Consider the following 11,495-nt stretch of genomic DNA (forward strand, 5'->3'; position numbering starts at 1 on the left):
CACAGCTGATAGTCCTACTGAATACACTGTTAGAATTTGTATTATGGCAAGAAAAAAGCAGCTAAGTAAAGAAAAACGAGTGGCCATCATTACTTTAAGAAATGAAGGTCAGTCAGTCCGAAAAATTGGGAAAACTTTGAAAGTGTCCCCAAGTGCAGTCACAAAAACCATCAAGCGCTACAAAGAAACTGGCTCACATGCGGACCGCCCCAGGAAAGGAAGACTAAGAGTCACCTCTGCTGCGGAGGATAAGTTCATCCGAGTCACAGGTTAACAGCAGCTCAGATTAGAGACCAGGTCAATGCCACACAGAGTTCTAGCAGCAGACACATCTCTAGAACAACTGTTAAGAGGAGACTGTGTGAATCAGGCCTTCATGGTAGAATATCTGCTAGGAAACCACTGCTAAGGACAGGCAACAAGCAGAAGAGACTTGTTTGGGCTAAAGAACACAAGGAATGGACATTAGACCAGTGGAAATCTGTGCTTTGGTCTGATGAGTCCAAATTTGAGATCTTTGGTTCCAACCACCGTGTCTTTGTGCGACGCAGAAAAGGTGAACGGATGGACTCTACATGCCTGGTTCCCACCGTGAAGCATGGAGGAGGAGGTGTGATGGTGTGGGGGTGCTTTTCTGGTGACACTGTTGGGGATTTATTTAAAATTGAAGGCATACTGAACCAGCATGGCTACCACAGCATCTTGCAGCAGCATGCTATTCCATCCGGTTTGCGTTTAGTTGGACCTTTATTTATTTTTCAACGGACAATGAGCCCAAACACACCTCCAGGCTGTGTAAGGGCTATTTGACCATGAAGGAGAGTGATGGGGTGCTGCGCCAGATGACCTGGCCTCCACAGTCACCGGACCTGAACCCAATCGAGATGGTTTGGGCTGAGCTGGACCGCAGAGTGAAGGCAAAAGGGCCAACAAGTGCTAAGCATCTCTGGGAACTCCTTCAAGACTGTTGGATGACCATTTCAGGTGACTACCTCTTGAAGCTCATCAAGAGAATGCCAAGAGTGTGCAAAGCAGTAATCAAAGCAAAAGGTGGCTACTTTGAAGAACCTAGAATATGACATATTTTCAGTTGTTTCACACTTTTTTTGTTATGTATATAATTCCACATGTGTTAATTGATAGTTTTGATGCCTTCAGTGTGAATCTACAATTTTCATAGTCATGAAAATAAAGAAAACTCTTTGAATGAGAAGGTGTGTCCAAACTTTTTGTCTGTACTGTGTAAATCTGGAAATCACATTGTCTGATTTTTAAAGAATGTATTTGTCTTGCACTGCTGAACATAAGTGTTTGAATACCTGAGAAACGGCAAGAATTCTGTCTCTCAAAGACCTGTTACTGTGCCTTTTAAAAATTCCACCTCTACTCCACTCATTAATGTAACTTAGTAGCACCTGTCTGAGCTCTTTAAAGACCCCTGTCCACCCCACAGTCAGTCAGACGCCAACTACTACCATGGGCAAGACCAAAGAGCTGTCAAAAGACACCAGAGACAAAATTTTGGCCCTCCACAAGGCTGGAAAGGGCTACGGGGCATTTGCCAAGCAGCTTGGTGAAAATAGATCAACTGTTGGAGCAATTGTTAGAAAATGGAAGAGGCTAAAGACGACTGTCAGTCTCCCTCGGACTGGGGCTCCATGCAAGATCTCACCTCGTGGGGTATCACTGATGATAAGAAAGGTGAGGAATCAGCCCAGAACTACAAGGGAGGAGCTGGTCAATGACATGAAGAGAGCTGGGACCAGTTTCAAAGGTCACTGTTGGTAGAACACTACGCCGTCATGGTTTCAAATCATGTATTGCACGGAAGGTTCCCCTGCTCAAGTCATGACATGTCCAGGCCCGTCTGAAGTTTGCCAATGACCATCTGGATGATCCAGAGGAGTCATGGGAGAAAGTCATGTGGTCAGATGAGACCAAAGTAGAACTTTTTGGTCTAAACTTCACTCGTCGTGTTTGGAGGAAAAAGAAGGATGAGTTGCATCCCAAGAACACCATCCCTACTGTGAAGCATGGGGGTGGTAACATCATGCTTTGGGGGTGCTTTTCTGCGAAGAGGACGGGACGACTGCACTGTATTAAGGAGAGGATAAATGGGGCCATTTATTGTGGGATTTTGAGCAACAACCTCCTTCCCTCAGTCAGAGCATTGAAGATGGGTCGTGGCTGGGTCTTCCAACATGACAACGACCCGAAGCACACGGCCAGGATAACCAAGGAGCGGCTCCGTAAGAAGCATATCAAGGTTCTGGAGTGGACTAGCCAGTCTCCAGACCTAAATCCAATAGAACATCTTTGGAGGGAGCTGAAACTCCGTGTTGCTCAGCGACAGCCCCGAAACCTGACAGATCTAGAGGAGATCTGTATGGAGGAGTGGGCCAAAATCCCTGCTGCAGTGTGTGCAAACCTGGTCAAGAGCTACAGGAAACGTTTGACCTCTGTAATTGCAAACAAAGGCTTCTGTACTAAGTATTAACACAGATTTTCTCAGGTGTTCAAATACTTATGTTCAGCAGAGCAAGACAAATACATTCTTTAATGTATCTGAGTGGGAATGCACCTACAATGTGAATTTCAGACCCTTCCATGATTTCTAAGTGGGAGAATTTGCAAATTTTAAATACTTCTGTTCCTTACTGTATGTATAATTATAAAGAAAATTTTGCCTAGCGCATCCAATGTCACAGGTGCACATAAATAAAGCAAACTGCAAACAAAATATGGCAGCACACTGTTACATGTGCAAACAATAGAACTAGTGATCAGAGATTATTCTGGATTACAACGGTACCTACTATACAGTCTAAATTTTCTTGCAGTGTGTTTGGAGGATAGCACCCTCCTTTAGATTGAGCACTCCCCGTCCATCTGCCCAGGGCTTCTGAGCAGAGTATAAACATAACTGGTTCCTACACTGCCCTGTACATTGTAGGCTTAGGTTAGGCCCAGGAGAGGCAGTTCTGTTAGTGATGGGTATCCATCTGCAGAAGCCACCTTGACGTTGGTAGATCTACAGTACAGACCAAAAGTTTGGACACACCTTCTCATTCAAAGAGTTTTCTTTATTTTCATGACTATGAAAATTGTAGATTCACACTGAAGGCATCAAAACTATGAATTAACACATGTGGAATTATATACATAACAAAAAAGTGTGAAACAACTGAAAATATGTCATATTCTAGGTTCTTCAAAGTAGCCACCTTTTGCTTTGATTACTGCTTTGCACACTCTTGGCATTCTCTTGATGAGCTTCAAGAGGTAGTCACCTGAAATGGTCTTCCAACGGTCTTGAAGGAGTTCCCAGAGATGCTTAGCACTTGTTGGCCCTTTTGCCTTCACTCTGCGGTCCAGCTCACCCCAAACCATCTCGATTGGGTTCAGGTCCGGTGACTGTGGAGGCCAGGTCATCTGGCGCAGCACCCCATCACTCTCCTTCATGGTCAAATAGCCCTTACACAGCCTGGAGGTGTGTTTGGGCTCATTGTCCTGTTGAAAAATAAATGAAGGTCCAACTAAACGCAAACCGGATGGAATAGCATGCTGCTGCAAGATGCTGTGGTAGCCATGCTGGTTCAGTATGCCTTTAATTTTGAATAAATCCCCAACAGTGTCACCAGCAAAGCACCCCCACACCATCACACCTCCTCCTCCATGCTTCACGGTGGGAACCAGGCATGTAGAGTCCATCCGTTCACCTTTTCTGCGTCGCACAAAGACACGGTGGTTGGAACCAAAGATCTCAAATTTGGACTCATCAGACCAAAGCACAGATTTCCACTGGTCCAATGTCCATTCCTTGTGTTCTTTAGCCCAAACAAGTCTCTTCTGCTTGTTGCCTGTCCTTAGCAGTGGTTTCCTAGCAGATATTGTACCATGAAGGCCTGATTCAGACAGTGTCCTCTTAACAGTTGTTCTAGAGATGTGTCTGCTGCTAGAACTCTGTGTGGCATTGACCTGGTCTCTAATCTGAGCTGCTGTTAACCTGCGATTTCTGAGGCTGGTGACTCGGATGAACTTATCCTCCGCAGCAGAGGTGACTCTTGGTCTTCCTTTCCTGGGGCGGTCCGCATGTGAGCCAGTTTCTTTGTAGCGCTTGATGGTTTTTGTGGCTGCACTTGGGGACACTTTCAAAGTTTTCCCAATTTTTCGGACTGACTGACCTTCATTTCTTAAAGTAATGATGGCTACTCGTTTTTCTTTACTTAGCTGCTTTTTTCTTGCCATAATACAAATTCTAACAGTCTATTCAGTAGGACTTTCAGCTGTGTATCCACCTGACTTCTCCACAACGCAACTGATGGTCCCAACCCCATTTACAGGGAGTGCAGAATTATTAGGCAAGTTGTATTTTTGAGGATTAATTTTATTATTGAACAACAACCATGTTCTCAATGAACCCAAAAAACTCATTAATATCAAAGCTGAATATTTTTGGAAGTAGTTTTTAGTTTGTTTTTAGTTTTAGCTATTTTAGGGGGATATCTGTGTGTGCAGGTGACTATTACTGTACATAATTATTAGGCAACTTAACAAAAAACAAATATATACCCATTTCAATTATTTATTTTTACCAGTGAAACCAATATAACATCTCAACATTCACAAATATACATTTCTGACATTCAAAAACAAAACAAAAACAAATCAGTGACCAATATAGCCACCTTTCTTTGCAAGGACACTCAAAAGCCGCCATCCATGGATTCTGTCAGTGTTTTGATCTGTTCACCATCAACATTGCGTGCAGCAGCAACCACAGCCTCCCAGACACTGTTCAGAGAGGTGTACTGTTTTCCCTCCTTGTAAATCTCACATTTGATGATGGACCACAGGTTCTCAATGGGGTTCAGATCAGGTGAACAAGGAGGCCATGTCATTAGATTTTCTTCTTTTATACCCTTTCTTGCCAGCCACGTTGTGGAGTACTTGGACGCGTGTGATGGAGCATTGTCCTGCATGAAAATCATGTTTTTCTTACCTTGCAGACTTCTTCCTGTACCACTGCTTGAAGAAGGTGTCTTCCAGAAACTGGCAGTAGGACTGGGAGTTGAGCTTGACTCCATCCTCAACCCAAAAAGGCCCCACAAGCTCATCTTTGATGATACCAGCCCAAACCAGTACTCCACCTCCACCTTGCTGGCGTCTGAGTCGGACTGGAGCTCTCTGCCCTTTACCAATCCAGCCATCTGGCCCATCAAGACTCACTCTCATTTCATCAGTCCATAAAACCTTAGAAAAATCAGTCTTGAGATATTTCTTGGCCCAGTATTGACTTTTTAGCTTGTGTGTCTTGTTCAGTGGTGGTCGTCTTTCAGCCTTTCTTACCTTGGCCATGTCTCTGAGTATTGCACACCTTGTGCTTTTGGGCACTCCAGTGATGTTGCAGCTCTGAAATATGGCCAAACTGATGGCAAGTGGCATCTTGGCAGCTGCACGCTTGACTTTTCTCAGTTCTTGGGCAGTTATTTTGCGCCACACGCTTCTTGCGACCCTGTTGACTATTTTGAATGAAACGCTTGATTGTTCGATGATCACGCTTCAGAAGCTTTGCAATTTTTTAGAGTGCTGCATCCCTCTGCAAGATATCTCACTATTTTGGACTTTTCTGAGCCTGTCAAGTCCTTCTTTTGACCCATTTTGCCAAAGGAAAGGAAGTTGCCTAATAATTATGCACACCTGATATAGGGTGTTGATGTCATTAGACCACACCCCTTTTCATTACAGAGATGCACATCACCTAATATGCTTAATTGGTAGTAGGCTTTCGAGCCTATACAGCTTGGAGTAAGACAACATGCATAAAGAGGATGATGTGGTCAAAATACTCATTTGCCTAATAATTCTGCACGTAGTGTATAAGGCAAGAAATCCCACTTATTAAACCTGACAGGGCACACCTGTGAAGTGAAAACCATTTCAGGTGACTACCTCTTGAAGCTCATCAAGAGAATGCCAAGAGTGTGCAAAGCAGTAATCAAAGCAAAAGGCGGCTACTTTGAAGAACCTAAAATATGACATATTTTCAGTTGTTTCACACTTTTTTGTTATGTATATAATTCCACATGTGTTAATTCATAGTTTTGATACCTTCATTGTGAATCTACAATTTTCATAGTCATGAAAATAAAGAAAACTCTTTGAATGAGAAGGTGTCCAAATATATATATATATATATATATATATATATATATATATATATATATATATATATATAATGTTTGTGTGTGCATATGTGTGTATATATATCATCTTTATTATACGCTGTTGGTTTTGCTTGTAAAGCAGTGTTATAATTGGGAAGGTGCAGCCACAAGATTAGTTTTCATCCGTCCACAGGGTAAAGAAGTAGAGAACACGCGGTTATTGATTCGATACCCAGACAAGCCAAGACAAGCGGCTGCAGCAAAGTAAGTTTTGTGAAGCCTCAGAGCCCCCCGCGATCTGAATAGAACATCTTGCATTCGCGGTCGGCCGCACAGCGCTGCTCTATTTTTATCTTTGTAGATGAGTAATATTGAGCATTGGGAGAGTCTCCTGCCCTGAGACCTTTTTAGCTCCTGCATTGGTATCTTTTCTATGCACTACTTCCTTTTCTATTTTTCAGAAAGCTGAGTGACCTCTAATAACTGCTGAGGACAGGTCCCTCCAGGCTTGTCACCAATCTTTCCCAGACTCTGTGAATGGCAATGAATACAGCAACTCTGTACAAGTGTAAGAAAGCTGGGTGACAAGCCTTATGGTGCTGTCTGCTCGGCACTTCTGGTCTGTCAACGTCCGCATGGTCACGTGTGACGCTTCACTGGTGGCTTGTCTGTAAGCGACACGTAACCCAGCAGGAAGATGTCACTGCTGAGGCCAGTCATTGGCTGCAGCAGCTCGCATGACCTCGTCTGTGCAGATATTGACAGACGGGGGCTGAAGTGCGGTGCAGAGAGCTGGACCTGAGGGGCATTGACCAGGTAAATATGTTTGTCTTCACAGGTTCTGCTGGCTCGGGCATTTAAATATTAATAAATCCTGGACAACCCCTTTGTGCTCCCTCTAGTGGTGGCTGCAAGCATCCAACGTGTTCTCTTTTAACTTTTTACATATTTTCAGGGGATATTAAGCTATAAATATAGTAAGAAATGAAACTCCTTAAAAACAACGTGGAAATGAAAGCTGGAGATGCTGAGCAGCTGAAGGCGAGGAATGGTGTGCTCCCCCCCATCGTGCCGTCTACTCCTTATTCTCCGGTGTCAGGAGGTGTTAATCTAACTCGGGGACGCTTAACCTGCAGTCCTCCAGCTGTTGTAAAACTTCAGCTCTCACCATGCCCTGCTGTTGGCTGATAGCTGGGAGATGTAGTTTTGCAACAGCTGGAGGGCCGCAGGTTCCACTAGTGACAGTGCAGAACTTGGTCATTAGACCTTGAGATATGACATTTGGAAGCCGGCCGCGCCAGTCTGCCCTCTGATTGATTTGTAATCGTCTTATTTCCTGCTGCTGTTAATGATCACTCCGGAGGTGCCACATCTTCCTCCTTTATAATATTTGTTTAAGGTGCGGCCTCCTGTCCGTGAACAGACTGTACTGAGCCTTAAACCGTGCCCGTCTCCCTGTAGTCAGCGCGCCTCCTGCCTCCCATTAATATGCTGCAGCGTAATAATTGCAGCCCTTGTTGACATCTATCATTTGTTCTTCCTCCTCGCAGCTCCGGACGATTTACGCTCAGCTTAATTCAGCAGTCTGCTGGTAAACCGGGGACTAGAATGTGCCAGGGGGCACGCGCCACGTATCAATATTTAATTTTATGACCCTAGTAGCTCATTTCACCAAGTATGAGAGTTCGCTAGGAGATACTTTAAAGTGGTTCTTTGGGCATTTTCTCTATTAGTTGGAGGGAAGATCATTTTTACTTACTTATATAGCGCTACTATATTCCGCAGCGCTTTACGGACATCAATCTGTCCCCCCGGAGAACATACAAACTCCATGCAGATGATGTCCTTGGTTGGATTCGAACTTGGGACCCCAGCGCTGCAAGGCACCAGTGCTAACCACTAAGCCACCGTGCTGCCCGTTTACATGCGACTTGCCGTCCCTCGCTGCCCCCTCCTCTGCAGGCTCTTCCGCCCGGGTCTTCCCGTTCTGCTGCATTATAGATGGTGCAAAAGAAGCGGCCACATCCTCCCTCCACGGGTTAGTTACAAATACTAACTGGACAAATTGCCCGCAGAACCCCTTTAAAGTATCATCTAGCAAATTCTCACACTAAGGGTCCATTCACACATCCATATGTGTTTTGCGGACCGCACATCGCCAGCAACTATAATAGAAAATGCCTAATCTTGTCCGTTCATTTCAATAGCTCCGCAAAAAATGCGGACATTTGTCTTCCGCATCTGTATGTCCATTCCGTGGCCCCGCAAAAAAGATGGAACATGTCATATTCATGTTTGTTTTGCAGACAAGGATAGGAATTGTTACAATGGATCCGCAAAAAAAAAAAAAAATGCCATAAGGACAGCAGAAGTTGCTAAAGTGACGCCCCCTTCAGTCTGACATCACTTCCTGCTCTGCTGCTATTGGCTGAAGCTGCACTTCAATGACTTCCTTGGCTCTGCCTGCACATTATATGGGAGGTGCTCCCTCTAATCTGCTTCCTTCTGCGTTTGGGACAGGTGGAAGCACTCATTGCTATCATTTCACTTACGCAGTACCCCTCTGGTGGGCCCACTGATTCACATGAGGCCGGCTGCTGCAGAGCTTCAGACACACTCTGTTCAGCAGAGCAGTAGGTTACCTTAAAGGGGTTCTGCACTTTGTTTACACTGATGATCTATCCTCTGGATAGATCATCAGCATCTTCACACTGTTTACCACCGGCCCAGTGACGTCACGACTAGTATCAATTTTCCTGGGTGGAGCTAAGCTCTGTTCAAGGGAACGGAGCTTAGCCGCGCCCAGGCAAGTTGATACTAGTCGTGACGTCACTGGGCCGGCAGTAAACGGTGAGAAGGCTGCGTCGCTGCTGGAGCGCCGCTGCCTTCTCAAACAGCTGATCGGCGGGGGTCCTGGGTGTCGGACTCCCGCCGATCAGATGCTGATGATCTGTCCAGAGGATAGATCATCAGTTTAAACAAAGTGCAGAACCCCTTTAAGTGAGTCTGCACTGTGACTGTCTCTTCTCTGTGGGACAGGTGGGGGGGGGGGGGGGAGCTCTTCGAGCTGCTGCTGGATGCTGCTTCATGCTGACATGGGCATTTAGGTCTCTAGTGTTTGATTCTGTGCTGAATGTGGGTATCCCTTAAAACTAATACAGGGGTGTCCAAGGGGCAAACATATATTATGCCTTAAAGAGAACCTGACACCTCTCCTGTTTAATATTTGTTGTGCCTATAATATAGCGTTTCTAAATCATATTTTATTAGATCTTTGCCTTAGTGCAGTTCATCCATTATCCCTACTAGAAATATGTAATTCAATTGTCAACTGGGGGCGTGTCCCTGTACAACCTGACACTGTCCAATCAGAGCTGACAGTGCCAGACTTTGCAGGGGCACACCCCTTTTGACTATGGGAGTTGTAACACCCAGTTGTCAGTTTCTTCCTACGTTTCCAGAAGGAATAACAGAGGGACAGTGCAATGCAAAATTGTAAGGCAAGATAGTCCAGAATTCTTATCTCATGGGGAATGTATGTACTAAAACAAACATGTCAGGAGAGGTGAAGGGGTCCTGTTTAATACGGTCATTGTAGTAATTTCATATCCATTACAGATGTAGCAGAGTTGAGTTTGACATTTGGCACGGCTTCCTGTGTCGGGATAATGTTCTAAGATTACAGGTAAACCCACTGCATTATCTCGGCTCACAAATGTAAATACTGAAATCGGCTCTGCTACATCTGTGCAACTAAGATAGATGATGATGATGATGATGATAATAACTTCAGTAATATGGAGAATGCACTTTTTGCCTCTTTTAGCGCTAAGAAGAAAGCAGTCTCTAAAGCCAGCGAGTGTTTCTACTGGAGACTGAACAGCTGCAGTTATGGTGACAAATGCCGCTACCGCCACATACCGGAGAACAAAGGCGTGGACCGCAAGCCTTGGAAAAGCTAAGGACGGAGACGATGCAGGAGGACGTCATGAAGTAGTGTGATCCAAGTGCAATTTATTAAGGGAAATGGACTGGAGAGACCTGTCTCTGCTTCTCGGAAGCCTTTTTAGGCGGTGGTCCGTCCATCTCCCGTTTCCTGCTGTTGCGCGAGTCTTTTTTTGATAAGGCGAGAGCTGTGGATTGAAGCCTGCACTTTACTACTGGACCACGCAGTGGACATCTGCCCGCACTGTGCCAACTGTTACAGACCCGAGGGACCTGTTACCGACCACAACATGAAGGCCGGCCCTGACGCAGTATTTTACGGGGGCGTGAAATTGTGTAACTGATGCAGTAGAGAGTGGGGCAGATTTACTAATCCTGTCTAATATTTAGACAGCCTACAGACGCTCCAAATTTATCACAGTGGCCGACCTACTGTGGTTGACCTACTTTGCGCCAAAATTTCTGTTGCATCTTAAGTCACGCCCCTTTCTGGGAAGCCACGCCTCCAGGTGAGCTAGGCCCTGTGGAGGATTCTCTTTTGTTGCATTTTCAAAACTTGATGCAACATTATGTACCTGAAAGGAGCTCAAATTATGGCACTTTTTTTGCGAAATAGCTCTAGGTGCATAACATTTTTAAATTTATTTTTACATTGCTATCCTTTAGGGCGCATTCACATGACCGTGCTGTGTTTTGCGGTCCGCAAATTGGGGATCCGCAAAATATGGATGCTGCCCGTGTGTGTTCCGCAATTTACGGAACGGGCGGCCCATTATAGAAATGCCTATTCATGTCCGCGACTGCGGAAGTGAACGACGGACGCGGACAGCACACAGCGTGCTGTCCGCATCTTTTGCAGCCCCGTTGACCTGAATGGGTCTGCACCCGTTCTGCAAAATTGCAAAACGGATGCGGACCCATTCATACGGTCGTGTGAATGAGCCCTTAAAGGGGATCTCTGAAGCTGTAAACGGCTATTTTAGGGTACTTTCACACTTACGTTTTTCTTTTCCGGCATAGAGTTCCGTCCTAGGGGCTCTATTCCAGAAAAGAACTGATCAGGCATATCCCCATGCATTCTGAATGGAGAGCATTCTCTTCAGGACGTCTTCAGTTAGTCTTTTTGACTGATCAGGCAAAAGATAAAACCGCTGCATGCTACGGTTTTATCTCAGCCAAAAAAACTGAAGACTTGCCTGCATTTTTTTCCATAGGAATGTATTAGTGCATTCAAAATACCGGAATGTCAGATCCGTCCTTCCGGTCTGCACATGCTCAGACAGAAAGAAATAAATGCCAGATCCGTTTTGCCGGATGACACCGAAAAGACGGATCCGGCATTTCAATGCATTTTTCTGACTGATCAGGATCCTGATCAGTCCT

The 11,495-nt window shown here is 45.1% G+C and overlaps 1 protein-coding gene across 5 annotated transcripts in view; it reads left to right on the forward strand.

Moving 5' to 3' along the window:
- LOC122940716 (tetratricopeptide repeat protein 31-like) overlaps window positions 1–11,205 on the forward strand; it is a 100,132-nt gene extending 88,927 nt beyond the window's left edge. For 3 of the 5 annotated variants that reach the window (XM_044297427.1, XM_044297428.1, XM_044297430.1), the window contains exons 14-15: window positions 6,361–6,431; window positions 9,994–11,205. In XM_044297427.1, coding sequence (XP_044153362.1) covers window positions 6,361–6,431; window positions 9,994–10,129 — 207 coding nt within the window. In that variant the 3' untranslated portion in view covers window positions 10,130–11,205. Of the gene's footprint in view, window positions 1–5,009; window positions 5,046–6,360; window positions 6,432–9,785; window positions 9,853–9,993 lie in introns of those variants that run through there. The other 2 variants (XM_044297431.1, XM_044297432.1) reach the window with 2 other exon arrangements.
- Window positions 11,206–11,495: the final 290 nt, after the last annotated feature.

The sequence above is a fragment of the Bufo gargarizans genome, chromosome 6 (assembly GCF_014858855.1).
Source record: "Bufo gargarizans isolate SCDJY-AF-19 chromosome 6, ASM1485885v1, whole genome shotgun sequence".
Lineage (NCBI taxonomy): Eukaryota > Metazoa > Chordata > Amphibia > Anura > Bufonidae > Bufo > Bufo gargarizans.